Genomic DNA, 22,501 nt, shown 5'->3' with positions numbered 1-22,501 from the left:
TAGGAAACTTCTATATGCTGCCTAAAGTGTAAGGTTGTACAAATACCCTGGAGGGGGACATGGCACTATCCTGGTAAAGCTGTAGGAGAGCACATTCGAACGTGTAAGTAGGTCCTCTTCTGGAAAAACCCAGCACGTGTGGTATGTAGACATGCAGTGGAACAGTCATGTTTATGACAGTGAAACAGTGGACAGACTCTTAACTGCTCATTGAATAAATTGTGATGTACTCCATCAAGAGCATAATGAACTCATCTACAAAACAGAAACAGCCTCACAGGCATAGTAAACAGACTTCTGGTTACCAAAGGGAGCGGGGGTGGCAAGGGATAAATTGTGAGTTTGAGATTTGCAAACATTAATTACTATCTATAAAATATATTTAAAAAAAACAAATTTCTTCTGTATCACACAAGGAACTATATTCAATATCTTCTAGTAACCTAGAATAAAAAAGAATATGAAAATGAATATATATGTGTGTGTACGACTGAAATATTATACTGTACACCAGAAATTGATGTGTTGTAACTGACTATACTTCAATTTTAAAAAGCCCATAATGTACAGTACCTAAAAATGACTCAGGCAGGGAAAACACGGTGAAAACTCAAAAACAGAATACTGAAAAATAAAGGCAGGTTAAATAATGATATTCACAGTCTCATACTATTTGTAAAAAAAAAGACTGGAAATATACAAAACATTACATAGTGTGTATTGATTGATCTTAGTGCAGTAATGGGATAAATGCATACGTGAAACTGCCAGGCATTCTGATGAACAGGGTATGAATGAAGGGCGGGAAGGCAGACTGAGAAAGGTCGCCAAGTACTGCAGTTCTTTGTGTGATCTTTTATTTCTTTAAAAAAAAAACAAACCTGTATATATCCCATTGTTAAAGATTTGATGAAGGTTAATGGTGTCTTCTTGTGCGATGATTATATTGTTTCGGTACTCTCTGTAGGCTTAAAAAAAATTGCTGATAAAAATAGAAGTTTTATCATCTTCATTGAATAAAGAATGATAATAGAGCCAGAATTAATGTAACTATCATGGTAAACACAGATGCAGGACAAAGCACATAAGTCAAAAATAAAATGAAAGGAGTTACAGCGAGCACCGCACAGCTTTCCTGCTGTGTATCTGTAAAATGCCACCTTTGACTAATAAAGAAGGTTGCATGGAAGTGAAGCACAGACGCCTTCTAAACCAATCAGCAAACGAGGAGGTAATGTCATTTCCATTGTGTGCTCAGGAAATAAGTTTCCTGTCAAAAATAAAAGCCCCTTGTCCAGAACTAAAATAGCATGGCCATAATGTCCTAACGGCTTAATGAATCTAACAGCAAAGATTAGAGGTTCCTCTGAAATGTGTGAATTAGCAAAACTAGGTCTGATGTTGTAAAGTTGTGTTTGGGTAGGAACAGAGACTTCATTTTTTAAGAGTGAAAATTGAAAGTTAACATCGAGTTATCCTATGAAGAGCATGATACTTGAAATAAATAATCTCTAGTGACGTAAGTAGCCAGTTGCAATGATTTTAATTTGCCAGAGGCATTTATTTCACAGGTAACTGTGATGATTTTCCCTAGGCTTCCCATTGTACTTTCAAGTACGTAAGTTCTGATATTAGCCCAGTGCCAACGTTTCATCTATTTATAAAATCTCATGGACCCCGTTGCCATTTAGCAGAGCGAATACCCATTTGTAAACAAAACAGTGATACATTATAATAGCCAGAGGGCAGAGCTTTGCCAGGACAGAGATTCATCATTTCTTAATGTGGCACACCTCAATGCTTGCACTGTCATCAGGCAGTCTGAAAGGTGCTGGCCAGAGACAGATGACCTAAGCAATGGCTGGAACTTGATCACAGCATCGGCACCTGCAGGTTGACACACACGCAGGGGAAATACTGCTTTCACTCTCATCCATGCTTATGGTTGGCCAAGTTATAACCATGTTTGGACCAGAGGACTTGTCAGAGAAAACTGCAGTCGTGTTCTGTATCAGTAATTGTATGACCTGTTGACATGGTGTGGACAAGTACCACATCAAAAATAATTCCCTTGACTATCTAGCAGAAGTGGGCTTGCCCAATCACGTGGTACTTCTATTTTTAATTTTTTTGAGGAACTGCAATATTGTCTTCCATAGCGGCCACGTCATTTTACATTCCTACCAGAAGTGCACAAGGGTTCCAATATCTCCACATCCTCAAACTGATAATCAGGATCTCAAAGAGGTATCTGCATCTCCATGTTCACTGCAGCATTGTTGACAACAGCCAAGAGATGGAAACAACCTAAATATCTATCAACAGATGAATGAATAAAGAAAATATGTATATACAAACAATGGAATATTATATAATCTTGAAAAAGAAGGAAAGCCTGCCATATGCAACATGGATGTGCCTGTAGGACATGAGGCCAAGTGCAATGAGCCAGTCACAGAAGGACAAAGATGGCATGATTCCACGACCTACAAGATCTAAGACAATCAGACTCAGAGAAGCAGAGAGTAGAATGGTGGTTACTAGGGGCTTGGGGTGGTGGAAGTGGGGAGTTAGCTGTTCTACGAGTATACAGTTTTATCTCTACAAAATAAATTCCAGAGATCTGCCATGCAATATGGTGCCCACAATTAACAATACTGTTTTGTGCTCTTAAAAATGTAAGCGGGTAAATCTCAGGTTAAGTGTTCTTACCAGAATTTTTAAAATCAGTCACTTGCAAATCAGCTGTAAACATTATGCAACAATATATAAATGGGTTTATCAAGACAGCCTTTTACTGACTATATGACACACGGGAGCCCTCAAATGGAAATCTAGAAATAAAATAACTTGATCCTTGTCACATATGCATTTAATGTCAAACCTATCCCCAAAGGTCCACCGTACCTTTTATTTATGCCACCAGCAATATACATCTATGAGATAAACGAATCAAAGAAAATGATTTTTTGGTTTTCTTCTTTTTTTCCAGAAAAATGCTTTTCTTCCTATTATTGATTTGATAGTCTGACGAAAATATATTTTGCTGGAAAGTGCCTCTGTTTGGACCAAAGAAGATTTTTCTATTCATATAATGTAGCAAGTTCAGTAATTTCACTAAGTATCAGAAATGACAGCGTGAGCACCGGGAACAAAGCATTATAAGGTAAAGATACAGCTTCTTCATATTCCAAAAATAGCTGAGTTGTAAATTTTAGCACCATGGTTGATGCACATTCATTTCATAACTCACTATTTATATCCTTTTCAGAGCTTTTTGCATGTATATAAAATTTGAGAATATAGAATTTAATAAAATACAAGGCAGTGAGTGAATTTTTAATGTAAATTTTGTTGTGAGCTTTATCAACCAAAGCCATTAAAAAGGCTGTTTCTTTACCAGTGAATTAATGATAGAAGGACGGCCGGTGTAAACCACTCTGCCGACAGGCTGATAATGGAAGCGCAGTTGAAGCAGTAAAGCTTGCCAGCCGCTGATGAGACCCAGGAGAGGGTCCCTAACAGATGTTTCCCTGAGCAAATATATACTTTGCCTCCTCTGATTATGATGGCCTTGAGAATTCGTGATTTGATTCAACATTCAGCTCCTCTTCAGCAGGCTCATAAAAATATGATTCTTACAAAGACTGGATTCTAAATTTTCCTTTCTGAAGAACCAATATATAACATATTTATGGCACTCAGTCCCATATGGTGAAGCCGTGGTCCAGCAGCACTGTTTATAACACTATAATTAAAGTTGTGTCAGCACTTTATTATGAACAAAAGGAGGCAGAGCCTTTCTGTTTTTGTTTTTGTTTTCGTTTTGTCAAGCAGCCTCTGTGAGCAGAGTGCCCACTGGCTGCCGTGCTCAGCTCTGACCCCCCGTTTGCCTCCCACAAAAAAGAATTTCTGATTTCTTGCTCTCAGCTGAATGATTTGTGGACAGTTTAAAAGAGCTTTTTTTTTATAATTTATTTTTGGAAAACAAGTAGACTATTCTTGACAGACAGCTCCACCTTTCAGGCTCTATCTAGTCATTATAATATCCTGGAGACTTCTTCCTGGAACGTGCGTTAGCAGGAAATGGTGGTTTGTAACAGCGATAAAACTCAATCAAGTCCATATAATTGTAATATATTATAATGCCTATCACTGGCACCTCTGTGGTTTTATTAATATCTGTTTCTGTGTATTAAAACCCTAATTATTTTAATTATTTCTTTCTCAAAATAGGCCATTTTCTAGCTTTTTTATTGGGTAAAAAATACCAAAATATACAATGACACTGTATATTTTGTTGTGTGATATTGGGCAGTTGGTTGAATGGCACTTCAGCCTCAGACTCCCTGAATGTTAGGTGTGGAAAATAAGAACATCAACTTCATCGTCAGTGTGCAGGTCAAACTGGACAGTCCTCGCCAGGGCTGAGCGCGGTGCCTGGCCCGCGACAGTGACCCAGCTGGTCCTCACCACACCCTGCCCTAGAAAGGCTCCATCCTGGTTGTGACCATAAGTAGGCTCCCCATCCTGCCATTGCCTCATCCTGTGGCCATCTCACTTTCTGCCCAAAGCCAATCCTTTTTGAACATCCTGAACTCTTTTTTTTTTTTTTTTGATTCAAACTCAAGCAATAAATTAATCCAATCAACGACTGCTGTAAGATTAATAAGTTACCCTCTAGGTTCCACGAAGGGCAGAGTCCATATCTGTTTGGTTAACACAGTGCCTGACACAGAGGCGTGTGCTTTGTAAGATACTAGCCCTTAGAGCTGTTAAAAGGTTATGACCTTATGTGCAGTTACACAACTGCCTAAGTGAAAGCAATTCAGTTCTGAAGCTGTGAATCCAGTTTCTGCTCTGATTGGTAAAGTGAAAAAGGCAGCCTTGCTCTGGTATTGTTTTATTAACAGCTTTTACATGAATCTAGTATTAGAACTGATATTAACTCGCATTTTTAGCAGGAGACTTTAAGCTAAAACTGGAAGACATACCATGTTGCTCTCACGGTGCACTAAGCCAACTGCCCTGACGCGGGGATCGGCAGGGACCCAAAAACCCACAGAAACCCTGCGGCAAAAGGGAGTCCAGTATACCTCCCTTCACCTGCTTGCCATGGCCTGAAAATGTTCGTGGCTGTTCAGTGCCTCTTACTGCTGAACACACAGTTGTCCCCAGCACTCCTGATTTACATTTGCAGAATTTCCAGGACTCCAGGAGCCTCTCTTATCCAATTCCATTTAACAGAATAATTGCATCTGTGCATAATTAAAAAGAAGAGGGATCTGGCTAATAATACTTCCCACTTATCTTTTGAGTATTATGTGTTTTTTGGGTCACCTTAAAATATGAATGAACAATCTCCTGTACAATCTGGTGGGAGCCCAGTGGTAATTGGGCTGTATCAAAAATTTATCAATGGTGTATTAACTAACGCGACAGCCTTTCACCCGTGATTCCACAGACGCACGCGAGCATACGTTCTAGGCCGTATTCAGAGGTTTCTTTTCATTTGCATTTTCAAATCTGACAGATGGCAGATTCAGTAATGTAGCCTTAAAAAAAAAACGGCCTTAGTGCTTTATTATCACATTCGAAATATTTCCACACGACCCGATGGGCATGAACATTCAAATCCTGGGAGGATTTTTCTGACTGTTAGCAAGAGATAATTCACAGGTGCCACCTCCCCTTACTAACTGGACCACTCCCAGCGGCTGAAAGCTGCTGGAATCATTAACTGCCTCTGCATTACGCCGTTTCTCTCGCTGTCTAACCTGTCACCTGGCGCTCGCCGCGGTCCTTTCCTGCCTCACCGCCTCTTAGAAATGCCCAGCAGGACCGCTGGGTCCTCGCCCGCCTCCTGCGGCCTGACAGGAGGCTGTTTTGCCATCGTCCTCCAGGGGGCGCTGCTGGACCGTGAGCGGCTCCGGATGTTTAGCGCTGAGTTCTTGCCACTCTCCCTGACGAGGAAGAGACTCTGTGATGTTAGACCAATAGTGCCCGCCTTTAACCAGCGCTGTAGGCCATGGTTTCTACTTCTGATTCCAAAAGACAGCTTGCTTCTGTGAATGAGATACAAACATCCAGCACCTTAAAGGTAGCTAAGTTCTTTTTCTGGGTGGCGGCCTTTGCAAAAAACGTGCAGTGTCAGTGCAAACCTGTTAGTCTTAGCAGTTCGTTATACTGGTCTGTGTAGGCATCCTTCTTAGTGAATTCCATTAAAATACTGGCATTTGCTTGCCTTTTAGCTCATTAGACTTAATCTGTGAGTGAAGTGGTAAGCCTGAATCAGCTTGTTAGTTCTATTCTGTATTAATAATCGTAGTAGTTTACACTATAGTCACATAATTATCATTACTATTGTGTATGGCTGTCTCAGTGCTCCTTACAGCAAATATTGGCTACATATCTGACTACACTAATGTCATTTAACATGTACCTAACCTACAACGAGCATAGATAGCTCGCTGTAACTTTTGTTGACAATACAGGTGAAGCACTTAATAGTATCTCTTTTAGTTCATAGTAACCTGTCCAGATCTTCTCAGTTTGCTTTTTATATACGTTGTATTTATTTATGTTAAAACGCATCTTAATTCAAGAGCAGTTTTAAATACGGTTTGTGTATGCAAAAGCATTTTCCACACGGCATCAGTGATGGAAGTGAACCGGCTGAGATGAGGAAGAGGACATCTGTTAAAAGGGGCGAGTTCTCTGCCAAAAATGCGCCATTAATCATCACGACCATTTATTGCCATTAGAGTATAAAACATAAAGAGAATCATGTCACGGCCCTGCTAAACTCTTACGGTGACGTCCGTTGACATGAAAGCGGAAGTTAAAGGGTCTGCAAGGCCCAGCGTGACCTGGCACCTCCCTCTCCAGCCTCTCCTTCGTTTGTCCGGCTCCCCTCTCCCCAGCCCTGCTCCCAGCTCCCAAGCTCACATCACACTGCCCTCCCCTAAGCTCCTTCCTTGAACAGCACCCGCCGTTCCTGCCTGCTTGGCCCTCACACAGCTCCCCTTCACCAGGTGCCTCCCTGGACTCGCCCCAGCTCCCAGCCACCCTCCTGTCCAAGGTCATCTTCAATGTCATTTTCTCAGAGTCCTCCCCTGCCTCTCCCTCCCTGGCACTCTCCCATAACACCCTCTGCTGCTCCTTCCTGGCCCTTGTGACGTTTGTCATTTTTTAAATTTTATTTATTTTTTAATTCTTTTTTATTGAAGTGTAGTTGGTTTCAGGTGTACAGCAAAGCAATTCGGTTATACGTATACATACATATATATATTTTTTTCAGATTCTTTTCCATTACAGCTTATTATAAGAAATTGAATATATGTTAACCACTATGTATAAAATAGATTTAAAAAAATTTCTTCTGCACAGCACAGGGAACTATACTCAGTATCTTATAATAACCTTTTAATAAAAAAGAATGAGAAAATGAATATATGTATGTGTGTGTATATGTATATATATGGAAAGTGCGTTCAGGGTCTGCATATACATATACACACACACACACATGACTGGGACATTATGCTGTACACCAGAAATTGACACATTGTAACTGACTGTACTTCAATAAAAATAAATAAATAGAAAAAAATAAAGAGATTGAATACAGCTCCCTGTGCTCTACAGTAAGTCCTTGTTGTTTATCTTTTTATATATAGTAATGTGTATCTATTAATCCCAAAGTCCTAACCTGCCCCTCCCCCCACCTTTCTCCCCTGATAACCAGCTTGTTTTCTGTATCGATGAACATTTGTCATTTTTGATAGATTTTGTGTGATTTTGTGTCACAATCCCAGCTCTGCCAATGACTGCCTTTGTGGCCTGTGTTTCTCAAGTGTAAAATGCGGTGAAGATTTAATAACTAAAAGGCCCAGTGTAATTACCATATAAGTGTTTATACAGTTATTTTCTTCTTTACTAGATATCCAATACTGAGCCCTCAAAAGGTACTCACCATCTGAATTAGTGAATGACAGTCTTTTCCTTGTCCTCGTAGAAAAGTGTAGGGACCCTGCCAGCTCACTGGGATATGGCTCTTGCTGTTCTTGAGTGTTGTGGAATAAAAATGGGGGTGAGAAATAAGAGACACAGGGCACACAGATGGCAGACCCTGAACGCACTTTCCACTTTGTGTGGTCAGTCTCTTCCCCTAAACTCCAGAGATTAGAACAAGTCTGGTGTACATTAGGGCTAAGCTCTGTGACAGCTCCTTAATACACTTACTCATCGAGCACTTTTTGAGCACCTGCTGTTCCCTGGGCATTGTTCTGACTGTCAGGCTTGTAGGAGAGAACCACACAAATAAAAACTCAGTCACAGTGGGAAACCTTTTCGCTTATCTCCAATCTTTGTGGATTCCTAAAGTAAATGTGATGAGATATCTTGTACCCGCTTTTCCCCCCCGACCCTGCAAAATTCGAGACCTATTTACTCCAGCTGCCCTGAACAACTGTGGGACTCCAGAGCTGATCTGGGGTCTGGAACTACAGCCATAGAAAATCTAACTATATTAACGAAGTGCTTCTGGAATTGTATGCTGTGGTAGCGGCTGTTCCTGAAAATGCACCATCTGTGGACAAACGTGTATGAAGAACAATCGTTTAAAAAAGAAAAAAGCTTTTTAAACTGTTGCTCCTGTGGCTTTACTTGCTTTGTTTTGTTTCATCTGGTGTTGACCCTGGGACCTTCTCCCTAATGTATCTGTTTAAATACCAGATCAGACTTTCCTACTGGGCACACTTGGGCAAATTACTAAACCTTTCATTGTGTCTGTTTCCACATCTGTAAAATGGGAATAATCATAATAATATATAATAATATTATAATATTATCATTATTATTATTATGAGAGTTATTGCCTTGTAAAACGCCTGAAGATTAAATGAGTCAATACATGTAATCTGTATACTTCAGAACCTGCCCCATGGCAAGCACTCAATTAATGTTAATTGTGTCATCGAGATTCTGTTTATATACCTCCTGCGGAACCGAGAAAGTCTTCGTTCCAGGAATTGATTTTTATAGAATACACTTGGGAAATATTAAACTTCGTCAGGACATTGAACATGTAGAAAGTGCCAATTAAGTTCATTCTGGCAACTTTAGAAGAAGCCCTGGGTCACCAGACAGTCAGATCAGCCTTTGTAAGAAAGGCAAGGAGATAAAAACCAACCATCCATACTCCAGGGGAGCTTGGAGGGCCACTCCTGGGGCAGGAAAATCCTGTTCCAACCCAGCCAGCCTCAGTGACATTACAAAAAAAAAAAAAAAAATGTAAAGCTCATGTTCCATGTGGCAAATGGCACAGCCTGGCTGTATTTAAAGTTAGGAGCTCAGAGGGAGGGGACAGCTCAGTGGTAGAGCGCATGCTTAGCACACACAAGGTCCCAGCCTCTATCCCTAGCGCCTCCTCTGAAAATAAATAAGTAAACCTAATTTATAAATAAATAAATCTTATAAACCTCCCACCCCCCAAATAAAATTAAATATTAAAAAATAAAGTTAAGAGCTCTAATATTACTAATAAGATCTCTTAAGTTTTCTCCAAAAATTGTGACTATAAAAATGGGAAATGCAGATAGAATCTTATTGCAGTGAATGCCATCTAACCAAAAGTTGTTTTCCATATACAACGGATACGTTTACAATGAATGCCCTACTTTTAAATGTCATATAAGGCAATGTCATTCTCTTGCCTCTCTCCCAAATAAATTATTTAAAATTCTTTACCCCCAGATCCCCACCCTGTCCACTTAACCCTCCCAGTGAACCACTGAATATCACAATGTAGAAAACAATCTTGCAGACAGAAAAGATGTACAGTTTTATGCCTTCAGTCTTCTTATTTTCTCTACCAAATCATTACGCAAGGCTGATCACCAGGCGGATGGGAAAAAGAGGTCAAGGGAGCAAATGAATTCAAGGGTAGAAGTCAGATGAGGAATCAGGAATCTCGATACACAGATATGCTGGAAATCAAGACAGAAGTAAAACACTCACACGTGTAGAAGTGGGATTTGGTTATGTGTGTCTATAGGGTTATAGGTAAAGCAGGCACAGGGTGGTAGTTTGCAGCCTGGCTTTACCTGTGTGATGTGTGGTTAAAAAGTCCCCTGACACTAAGGAACCTCGTACATATCTTGGTGGTTCACATCCAAAGATGACGTCCGTCCTGCGTGACTGAGGAAGGACTGTGCCAGAATATTCAGGCGTCTCTGTGACTGCTGATTGCCTGTGGTTTCTTTCTCCTGATCTACTGCACTCTACGTTAGTTAAAGCCTTACCTGAGTGTATATCCGCTGGATGCTTGTGCAATGTAATCAATGCACTAACTTAGTGGACGCATTTCTTTTCATTGCTGATTTCAGGGGTTAAATATGATGCTTGGTTCTATGGGTCCTCCAGCTCTGTTGCACTGGAAATGCAGTTTATCCTCACATTCTGTGTAGATCTAAATTCTACAGGAACAAAAATCAGCCAACTCATCTGTTTCATTATAACAATGTTTTGAATGTGTGTCATATTCTGAATCTGTAGTTGGGGTCATAATTTTGATTTGTGTGATATAATTAAAAATACTTATTTTCAGTGAATTTAAAAATGCCATGTGAAATAATGTTTAAAATGTTGTACCATGTATCTGTTAAGGTTATATTTCTTCCAAAGATCAATCTACATTGTTCAGAGGGTTTTGGAGGATGGAGTGAATTTGCTAGACACTCAATCAGAAGTGAGATGTAATTTTTTTCCCCGGTGACACCGTTGGTATTTGCAACCCCAGCATGGGCTGACTACTTAAAAGCAGTCAGAGGGCTTTGCCTTAGAAAGGTGTTCTTAAGTGTCAACTACTCCTACACAAAAGGCCAGATAATAATCGAAACCTGACTTTAATAGGTAACCACCTTACTTTCTTTATTATATAAAGGAGATTGTTCTCACATCAGAGCTTGGGGAATAAATACTCTTAGGCAAGAATTACAAAGGTCAATGTATTAACTAATAAAAGTTTGCAAGCAGAAGTTAAAATGTAAAATGCAACAGAATAATTTACCACAAAAGGAAAACATTCAACTAAGATATCAGAAAGTACACTTTTTAGAAAGTTCCTTCTCTTATTTTTTCCATTTCACTGAGTTCTTTTTCAAATAATGAGGAAGTCCTTGCTTGGGAGAGATAAACAAGTATAAATAAAACAAACACAACGGAAGTTAATGTCTGCACCTCTGAATCAGGCAGCTTCGCAAGCCAATTGAGCTTTCTCCTGTGGTTTCTGTGCGATCGATACTTTACATGCTGTGTGTGTGCATTTATCTTTCCGTTGAATCTTCCATAATAAAATGAATCCCCCAGAGCTTCAAAAGTCAATTAGCCTCCAGTTATATTTTTCCTTTTTTTCCCTATGAATTTCTACTTCAGTTAAAAAGGCAGTTACTGATAAAAACAGCAACAACCACAATGACCTAAAAAACACGGGTACATTGGATCTATGTCAACAGATACATCAAGTTAGCCAACCTGTTAGTTGACAGTCAAGGGGTTGCCATGTGGTCAGCAGACTCAGGTTGGCCGGGTCGCCTGGGTGAGGAGACAGGCTCGTCCTTACCGTGGGGGGACTGGATCTTCCATTCCATGTTGTCAAAAGGTTAGCCGGGTCTGGCTGTGCCTGAAATGCAAATATATTAATGAGTCATATGCAGTGATTGGTTGATTGACTTTACTATATCAAGGCTTTGTCAGAAAAGAAAAATGCATAACCATTAAGTATAAAACTAAATTTCAAAATCCCCTTTGCCTTGAGCTGGGTGCCATCGACTTCAGTCTGGAGGAGTCACCCGTCTTAGGAGTTTCATGACGTGTGGTTTATATGTACAAACTGTGAGAATCGAGTCAAGTATTTGCTGCTTACAAGTCTCATTACAAATAGATAAATGGGTTTGATTGTGAGTCTAAGTGAGGCAGTTCTCACTGAGGGGTCACACTAAACCCTGTGATTGGCTTGTTCAACCAAGCTCCTACCCTATCTCTACCTGAAATTTGGAAAAACTGAAAACAGCATTTCTCCATGGCAACTAGGGTTCTGGATGCAAATTAAGTTCCTCGGATTAAATGCACTTGAGTGATATTTGAAAAGTGAGAAGGAGGTCAAAACCATTTTCTTGTGCCTTTTGATGTTCTCCCAACAAAACAAGACCATGGAAATGTGGAGAGTGCCTGCCTCATGAATTGTCCTTTTTCCTGCTTCTTTTGTTTTGATAGGCATGGTATCAGAGGCCGTATGCGGTTAGCTTATTGGAACTGGACCCCGATCCCTGCACCAGGGCCACACTCAGCACCAGTGGTGGTCCCAGGGGAATGGGTCCCCTGTGGATCTGCCCCGGATGGTAGAAGACTTTCCTGATGACCCAGCTAATCTGCTTTCCAGTCATCCTTAAGGTCAGCCTATAATTCTCTACATTTAATCTTTTCCTCTTTAAAATATTTAAGTGGAGCCTGTCTTTGCTTTGAGATCTGACGGATACAGCGTCTCGCACTAAAAGCAGTTGTGAACGAAAGTCCACAGTGATGGGGATTTGGGAGGGATTGTGAGGGCTGTTTGGGTGTGAAGCGAGGATGATTCCCCAAACCATTGAAAAATGGAAAACACAGGTGTGCTCACAGCACACAGTGACTCATCACATATCCCATTAGTCACTTGAAGTGCAGGCTGGAGGGCGAGGTGTGGCCGACCACATGACCGAGGGGTAGACCGCTGGAGAGGAAATGAAGGATACAGAGCTCTGGCTATTTCTCATTACTCTGGAGAGTTTAAAGAAGGAAAAGAAAAAAAAGAAAAAAGGACACACTCTCTGAGTTTTAAATTCTCAGCCCAAGACATGATTAGAAAATTTAAGGACCATTTATCATGACCCCTTGTGGCCACAAAACTGACACAGCCAGAAATCAGAGACAGAGTCGGTTCCTATAATTTGCTAAATCACAGCATAAATTGAATGCAAAGCCTTGCTATGCCTGGTATGTCAAAGCCTGAGCATTTGTTAAGAAAAGGCAGAATCCTGACTCAGGACGTTTTGGTGGGTTCAGATGGACCTGACCTCTCTGCATCCCTGCAGAGCAGTGCAAATCCCTTTGCCGGCAGAACCAGTTCTTCCCTCTCTGATGAAACAAGCCCTGACTGGTGTGGAGACCCTTTGATACCTTCACCTGTCAAAGGAAAGGGATGACAGTGCCTTGCCTCAGCTCTCCTCTACTGCACCGCATAGACACTGCACCTGGGACAAAGTTAGATCCCAGCTCGTCCCCAGGGGACAAATACAGCCTGACATGGAAGGAGGCACATTACACATCAAGATAGACCCATGACTCACCCAATATCTATTGGCAGAAAGCTCTGGAATATGTGTAAGAATGGGTTCCAAGAGGGCTAGACAAAGGAAAAAGAAACGCAGCTATTGATCAGACCAGATATATCAACATGGGTGCACCTCCCAGAGATGAGCTGCTCACAGCGCTCACACAAGCCTCCTGACATGGTGTTAAATGCTTGCTTGGCTGGTAGAGTAGGCTCTGGAATCGGTGGGTGGCCTGCACTAAATGAAGGTGAGATGCCTAAAATTATGGGTGTAATATGGAAGGAGGAAATTTAAAACCTAGAAAGGTAAGAGTGGAATGGATTTATCTGATGAGCCCGTAAATCATTCAATCTACAAGAATTTCTCTGGAGGAGGCTTAGGGCTTACCTGGCCCTTAGAAATAAATTGCTTCTAAACCACCAAGGGAAAAATGGGAACCTATGAGTCCACACCAAAACATATTAAATGTAAATATATGTATATACACATAAATATATTCACCTTCATGTATGTGTATACTTACATATTTTGGTATAGACTTTATATAAAATATATATATATATATATACACAACATGTACTTATATATACAAAAGGAAGAAAGAAAGAAAGAAAAGAGGACAGGGGCTCTTGCTTTAGAAGGATGCTGAGTGTTGATTGGCTAGTGGGAGGGAGTGCTGGAGTTACAGTAAATATAATAAGTCTTGGTTATAGTAAATATTGGTACAGGCAAGAATCATCAATTGATGCTAAAACCAGGGGGACAGATATTGATAAGGAGCAAAATATTTATATGATCCTAAGTTGTCCCCCTAGAATGTTTATTACCTGCCAGGTGAAGAAATCAACATGCTGACAGGGTGATAGAGATGTAGACAGACATCGTGTGCCTCCTGATTTGACACCTTGAGAAGAATGTCAGATCGCAATGTCCCTTACGTAGTGTTCTGGCTAGGAACTGGAATACGTAACCTAAATTGAATCATGAAGAAATATTGAACAAACTCAAAGCGAGGCACATTCTCTTCTGGTTTCTGAAAGGTGGGAGAGGATTGTATCCTGCATAAATGCTAATGTATACAAGACAAAGGAAGGCTTTAGAAATGTTCCAAATTAAATGAGTCTCAAAAAACCTGACGGCTAAGTGCGATACTTTCCCCTAGATGACGTTCTGTGCTAGAGGAAAAGCTAGTTCAGTACAAGACATTATTGGGTCAATGGACCAAAATGGGACGTGGATGACAGATAAACAAAAGTATGAACTTTATGTTAAATTTACTGAGGACGATAACGGCACAGTTGTTACATGAGAATGGGTATTTTTCCTTAGGAAATAGGTGTTTAGTGACAAAGGACCAAGAGGGCTGCAGCTTACTCCCAGATGTTGAGGGGCACTGAGTCCAAAGATAAAGCAAATGGAGCAAACTATTAAAATCAAAGAACCTGGGCAAAGGGAACCTTGTTGTTCCTTGGATATGCTTATTTTTCCACCTTTGCTGTAAGTTTGAAATTATTTCTAAATTTTAAAAAATTTAATATTTTTAAAATTTTAAAGATACATACAGCACCTTGAAAGGTGCTGTAAGGTTCGTCCCCAGGAGGCCAGGTAAGAAGGTGGAAAGCCGCATTGCTATAGGCCACTGGTTTCAGTGAGGAGGACCGGGTCTCAGAGAGGAAGGGCAAAGTGGCAACACTTGGCTGCTAGAAACAAGGCGCTCCCGACACCAGAAGCAGGCAGCGGGGACAGAAGGGGAATTGGAATAATTTGCCCCTTTTTCAGTAGCTGCTAATTTACCATAGGATCTCTTAGACTAAAATGGTTGCACAGACAGCTAGTGTCCAACTTGGTTGAATACACTTACAAAACCTAGTGTTGTAAGTGAGCAAAAGCCTGGCTTTGACATCCTAAAGGAGCAGAAGAGCATCTCGTCCCATTCTTAGACCTCAAGCGCTTCTCAAGACCGAGAGTGAGAGGAAATAAAGGGTAGGACGGATTCCCTGTAGGAGGGACCTTCTGAGGCTAAATCTTCCCCCCAGTCTTTCCCGAAAGGAACAGGGCCAGTTCCAAGGGACTGGAATGGGAACTGCCCAGAACTTCCAGGTCTGAGCTGGGATTAACATGGGGGTTTTAAGGGTCCTGTTATATTGCACCTCTGTCTTCCCTTCCTGAGTTCAGAATCATTTGAGATTTTGACAAAGGAGATTTAAATATATTTTTCTACTAATAAATATGTTGAAAACTTTTTGTCAGACATGGTCAAGCACGTTAGGTAAGAGATCAGTCACCCCAGGCCCCCACCCCGGACCCGACCAGATCCTTACATCTGAGCTCAGCAGAACCTCCGCTCGCACACGTGTTATGACAGTTGCCTAATTAGCACCCCCACTGGAGGCCAATACCACCGTTGTCATAAAGTCTGGGACTAAACTGAACTGGCTGTTCTAGGACCCGCTTGGCCATTTGACCCTTTATCTACCAGTCACCGACTGAGTGGATAAACTGTAAGGACATGGCATCTGAACCATCTGAATGGTTCACCAAAGTCAAAAAAACAAACAAACAAAAAGTGTAGAGTTGCCATTAAGGGAACAAATAAGCAATACTTACCTAAGGAAGGTTTCAAATTCTATTTGATTCTCAGACCTGGGAATCCATGAGGAGCTATGAGTCACATCAGAAATATAAAAGGATTACTGATAATGCAAACATTTTCTTCAACCCAACAGCTGTGTGGCGAAATTTTCCATAATAATGAAATTACTGCATTTAATTACATAAAGAGTGGTAAAGTCGCCTTCATTTTATCTCAGTAATGAAGCTTTGATTCTGAAGGTAATCCTGGCCTTTCTCTGTCAAGGCCAGTGTGTGAGCAACAGTGGATTCCACTCCATCTTAGCCACCCTGAGAGGATAAAACAAGAACAACTTTTCACATCCATTATGGAGATGAAAACTATTACTGTAAGGCATATTGTCCTTAATACATTTTAAAATAGCTAGACAGACAGATGTCCAAAAAGAAGCAGCATGAATGTACAGCATTTCATCCCAAGACAGGTATCCAGCAGGAGTTCTGTTAATAGGAAAGGGAAATGACCTTGAATAGACTAGGGTCTTCCTCCCTGGAGAGCCTCACTCTGCAAATTGGTCTGAGTTCCAGCTAAAGTGTGTGTGTGTGTGTGTGGTGTATATTTAAAAATAAATATGGGTCTGCAAACATTCTTCTGTAAAAGGCCATGTGGTTAATATTTTAGGCTTTGCAGGCCCGATAATCTCTGTCACATGTTCTTCTGTATTACATTTAAAACCCTTTAAAAACATGAAAAACATTCTTCGTGTGCAAGGCATACAAAAACAGACCAGGGCCAGATTGGACCCTAGTGTGCTGACCCCCGATTAGACACATGATGCGTATGGTTTCATTGTCGTTCATTCAGAGAGTCAACAAAACTTTCTTGGACGTTTAATACAATCAGTCGTCCAGTGGAGCCTGGAGGACCCAGCCGTGTAGGGTGTGTCCCCTGGAAGAGCTCGTAATCTAGTAGACTGCTCAAGACAAAGACCGAATTGAAGCCCGCCCTTCATTTTCCCAAAATGAATATCCTGAAATGATTTTTTTTGCAACTTTAGAATATAAATTTTACAGATAAAAAAGTTACTTGTTAGCTTCTTCAGTAAACTGGGAAAACCACACACATACGTGAGGCGTTTACGTCTTAGCCACGAGGAGTGTAGGGCGTCAGAGCAGGCGCAGAGGCACAGGGCAGGCCTCCCCTAACACGCCACGTGGTGTACTGACTGCCTGGAGCGGTGGGCGGTTGGACAGCAAATGCAGGGAGAGGCCTTCTCTGCCCTCCCTTTGCCTGAAGACAGAGCCTCCAACAGGAGCCAGTTGTCATAAACCTCCCCCCACCAAGGGGTCTCATCAACCAGAGAGGACTGGGTCTGGTCAGGCGAGGAGACCAGGAGTCAACAGCCCCCCACCCCGACACGCTCTGTCACAAACGAGCACACCTTCCATCCATTCTTCTCAGGACCCATTCATCCTCCTAAGCTCACGTCCTCTCCCCTAAGAGGCCCACACTGCCCTGGGGATTTCTAAGCTTCCTCGGGGAGCCGCTCGTTTTTCCCTGGGCATCTTCCATGTGCACATGGAGGTCTGCGTGTTAATCAGATGCCTGTGTGTTTTTCTCTTGTTAATTTGTCTTTTGTCACAGGGGTTTTGGCTAAGAACTCAGAAGGGTAAAGGAAAAATAATTTTGCCTCCCCGACATAGCCAAAACATGTGAACAAGTGTCCTAAAATACTGATGCCATTGCTGGTCCTGGTGCCAAATTCTTACTAATTTCTTGTCTAAAAAGATAAATAAATACACATGTATATGTACCTATACTGAGGCCTAATAGCCCAAATTTAGAAAGCCAGAGAGTCAGTAATTTTAATAACAGTAGTTGTCAAAGAAAAAAATTCATATGCTGAACATAATAAAACCCAAGATGGACTGCTGTATGTAAATGTAATCCAGTTCTTCATGTAAGAGATTAACAGCTTGTTACTGAGATCGCAGTATTTTTTTAAGGGATTTATTAAAAAACATGATGGGAAATAGACATTCCCAAGGGAAAAAAGAAAGCATTTCATCTGAATCAATCTGAATGGGTCAGTGTTTGGAAGAGTATTTTAGCCTGATGTGAAAAGTCTATCAGCATCACCCAGGCACCTTAGTTTGTATTTGAGAGTCGTCCTCAGTCCACGGAGGCCACCAGAGGACCATTTGGTGGCTTGTTCTTTTCCTTCTTTTTCATGTTGCCCCAAGAGGCGCACTGAGCAGCCCTTCTCAGCAAAACAACAAGAAATAACCACCCAGGCATTTCTGAAAAAGAACAAAACCGCCCTTTGGACAGCTGAAATTGTATTCGGGAACTGTGTGTTCTGTCTTTAAATGTCATCAACAAAATCGTTGCTGTCTTAGAAATGCGTCTTTGTGATAAGTGAACTCGCTTTCTGTGGAGGAGGCCCCGGGAGAAGGTTTCCATTGCCAGCGTTTTCTGTCCTCAGACCGCAGGAGTTAGAGCCCGCGGACGCTGCGCTCGGCTAAGCTGAGCGGCACGGAAATGTCCCTGGCTTGGCGGAACTTCTGAGCAGCTTTGGGAAGCAGCGTCCCGCCAGCTCCCAGCGGGGTGCCCCAGAATGTTTGGGGGACCCTAGTCCTCTACAGACGCGCATTGGAAGTTGGTGGCCAAGTTTCTCAGCTCTGCTTTCCTGGTGCGTTTGAGCTGAGGACGTTTGGGGCTGTTTTGTGATTGTAGACCCCATAAAAGGGCTAGGGACAAAAGCTGCAGGTGTTCGTCATACAATCTGCTGAGAATAACGTGGCTTGGTAGGTCAGCTCTAAAAACGTGCACGGCTGGAATGATTTGCCAGGAGAAGCAGCCTGGGGTGACTGGAAAGATGGTGGCTTTCAAGTCAGAAGGTCTGGTTTAAAGCTCAGTGCTGTCACTTGTCACCTCTGTGACCTTATGGGTTGGTCCTTAATTAACCTGCCTGATCCTCTCTCTCCTCATCTGCCTAATGGGGATGATTCCGAGGCTTGCATTCATTCTCTATTTACTGAGTCAGGAATTGTGTGTCAGGCCCTAAACTAGAGACCAAAACACATAGGAAGACGGCCACTGCCCTGCCTTCTGGGAAACTGAAATCCATCTGCACATGCTGGTGATGCTCCTAAAAAGAAAGATGCGAAGCGTCAGAGGCGGGTAGCAATAACCGATTCCTTTTCTGGTAATCGGTAACAAAGGTCATGACTCAACACCGGGCTGATCCAAAGAAAAACACATGCATACTCTAGATTAGAGTTTTCTTGCACTATACGAAGTCCCTCAGATAAAGCATGTTTCTAGGAGGTGACAGAGAAATTAATTTGGTTCCTCCTGCCGGAGTCTGATCAGTCCTTTTAGCGTGGCTCCTGACTGCACTGGTGTAAAGCCACAGTGAGACACGAGTCATCTGGGCGGTGAAATTTCAATGTGGATTAAAAAGCCCAATGCTGAATTTCAAGTGTGCATCACATTAGATGGCTTTTGGGATATATTTTTTAAAACTCCAGGAAAAAGTTTAACAAAACTTAGTAATCCTACACCAAACATGTTTTTTTAAATAATTCTACCGAACGATAAAACGATACTGTTTATCTCTTAAAGCCATGTAGAGCTGAGATATTCCAAAGTCCTAATTTAAACCTTATAGATTATTTTTCAAAAAATATAAATAATAAATAAATAATATGCATCTATTATAAAAACTAATTCTGTTATCAAAACCTTATGCTTTAAAAAGTATCATAGAATTTCAGAATTGAATTTGATCCTGAAGATAACTTTCAGATAACGAAATAAAAGAAAGAACAGAGAAGCGAAATTTTTTTGCTTACGTTCCCATAGCTTTTTTAATGGCAAACTTGGGATCTGAGCACGAATGCATGTTAATCTATGTATTCCTTCTAAGGAAGGTTTCTTTTAGTTTATAAATAAATAACATAATATAAAAAAGAATATGAAAATAGTGAACACATGAAATAAATGCCTGAAAAGTATTGTCTTTAGTGAAGGATAATAGTAAAATATTACTTCATCTGTGTAACAATCTTCAGTCATCCATTCTTTGATTTAATACTTTTCTCTGCATAACTACTCAGGAGCCATCTCTGTACACACAAGAGTAGGTGAGGCACACCCCTGCCGTAGAAGGAGCTAGGCACACAGTGAGGTCATATAAAAGGTCATCTATGAGGACGTCAGTACCTTTAAAGGCAGCTTCAGGGTCCGAGCGGGAGCACCACCCATGAACCGTGCTCTGCTCTCTACCTGCAGACGCTCTGGAGAAGGAAGAACTGGGATTCCCGGGGGAGCGGCTGCCCGGAACTGGTGAGGTTGGATGAGTTGAGCCTGGGCTGATAGGAAAAGGTGAACTGGGTCAATTCCAGGATGGCAGCCTTGATTTCCTTGCCCATAAAAGGATATCAATACCCATCTCATAGGGTGGTTATAAAGAATAAAATAGAGGGACATCACCATGGCAGTGTTAATAAAATACTTACAGTGATTCTAACGCAGTGAAGTCCCTCACCAAGAATGCAGGTAGAAGGTGACTGGCGATGGGAACGTATCCTCTGTGGCAGGCTTCCCCAAGTTCGTCTCGCTAGCTTCCCTCCGATGAGGATAACCATTCCTCGCCCCCTGTGCCCTCCACCCCGCGGCCTCATGTTTCATGGCTGAATTTTTTGATCCATGTATAGCATGATGGTGGGGTTTTATTTTACTACTAAAAACTATTTGCCAATTGTTTATATTATTCCGCACCCTCTCTTCATTAATCCTCACAACCCTAGGAGAAGGGAGAACTCTTACCCTCTCTTAGAGGACTTAGGTTAGACAATTTGCCCGAAGTCACAAGGCTCAGTGAGTGAGTACTGGGATTCTGACGCCACCAGTCTGATTCAGAGGCTGGTGAACAAAGGCCCCGTGGCTGGAAGCGCTCCCTCACCTACTATTGTCAAACACCGAGTGGTTGCATATTAGCTTTTCGTGCCGACTGGATGACATTTCTTAATGAATCTGACATAAAATTACAAGGTAAAACCGTGCTCACTATGATGACTAACGCTGTTTGAAACAAAACAAAGCTCCCTTCCACCTGCCGTATACTATTCAAAGTTAAAACAACAAATGAGATCTCCGTTCCCACACGTATTTGCAGTGGTAGATAGAGTTTCCAAGTTCAAACTCTATAGTTCTAATGGCTTTTTTCAGACCTTAATCAAAATACAAGGAAAAAAAAAAACCCTCCATATTTCAAAATCCAATTAACGGTGCAATGGAGGAGCTCCCACCTAATCTTCCTCTGAAAATTACTAATATGTAATATAATGGTGCACTAAAATCAGATATCAAGAGAAAAATATAATAGAATTCTTTATGCCTGCCAACTGATAAATATGCTCAATTAAAATTATATGCCCCTCTGTTGACATGTGCTTGGTGATAACCTATCTGTGTGAAAAGACATTTTCGAAGATAAAGTACTCAAAAATCTCATTTGGGGTCAACATTAACAGATGCATCGGCAGTTGATTCCGACCATAGTGAAAACTAAGTTTGAACATCAGTTACGTAAAATGCTACCTCCCCCAAAAGAGAATTCCATTCTTCTCGTTAGTAGTCATGTATTTTTAAAAACAAACTTACTTATATCATCATTATATTTTGAATTTCATCCATAAAAATTTGTGCGAATTTGCCTTCTCTTCTGTCATACATGTACCTATGAAATGTTCTCAACACCGCCTCATAGTTGGCAAAGACTGAAGTACTTACTATCGGACCCTTTACAGAAAAGGGTTACCGACCCCTATGCTAATTCCAACAAACGTTGACTTCATATAATTTCTCTAAGTTGTCTGCTCTCTTTAACTAGACAGCAGTTCCCACTCCTAGTTCACTTGCTTCCAAAAGCTGTAGGTAAAAATTGCAGGGTATACAACACCGTTGATGAGCTTTCTATCTTTTTCTAAAAAGGTTTCACCCTGCTGACCCATCTCTTCCATCCCCTGCTCCATGTCGCCTCTACAGACGCCCACCGTGTTCCTGCCACTCACTCGTTGTCCACCGCTCCCCTCCCCACCAAAGCCTTTCCTCAGACTCCAGATTTTCCCTTCTCTTTTCCTGACTCTCACAAATCTTACTTTTGGGTGCTGAGCTGTCCTCAGTCTTCACCGTTCCGGGTAGGCAGGGTTTTGGATCCCCAGGGTGTGAGGTCCTGTCTGCCCCTAATCGCTCTGCTCTCTCACAGAAGCTCCTAGGCTGGGTGAGTGAACCCATCAATATGGTGCCATGTTTTATTCCAAGTCTAAGGAACAACTGTTCATGAGCAGGTGAGCTGTGGACAGCTAGCTCCTACGGTCCAAGGAGGGGAGGCTGTGGATGGAGGCAACGTGTACGGCAAAGATTATGAAAAGGATCAACAAGACGCATCCCAGCCCCCACGGCCATGGCCCAGGGAAGCTGCTGAGAGGCAGTGCTGGGGGCCCCAGGAGGATGGGGGGACTGTGGCCATATCTCCCGGACCGACTCCTGA

At 41.6% G+C, this 22,501-nt stretch overlaps 1 protein-coding gene across 6 annotated transcripts in view; it reads left to right on the top strand.

Moving 5' to 3' along the window:
• Window positions 1-22,501, top strand: part of NEIL3 (nei like DNA glycosylase 3) — a 357,388-nt gene that overhangs the window by 286,113 nt on the left and 48,774 nt on the right. For 5 of the 6 annotated variants that reach the window (XM_032468751.1, XM_032468750.1, XM_032468754.1 and 2 more), the window contains 2 exons: window positions 2,993-3,166; window positions 12,277-12,453. In XM_032468751.1, the coding sequence (XP_032324642.1) occupies window positions 12,418-12,453 (36 nt within the window). In that variant the 5' untranslated portion in view covers window positions 2,993-3,166; window positions 12,277-12,417. The remainder of the gene's footprint in view (window positions 1-2,992; window positions 3,167-12,276; window positions 12,454-22,501) is intronic. The other variant, XM_032468753.1, reaches the window with a different exon arrangement.

Source organism: Camelus ferus, chromosome 26 (genome assembly GCF_009834535.1).
Source record: "Camelus ferus isolate YT-003-E chromosome 26, BCGSAC_Cfer_1.0, whole genome shotgun sequence".
In the NCBI taxonomy this organism is placed as follows: domain Eukaryota; kingdom Metazoa; phylum Chordata; class Mammalia; order Artiodactyla; family Camelidae; genus Camelus; species Camelus ferus.
This window is presented reverse-complemented; position numbering and strand designations above follow the sequence as displayed.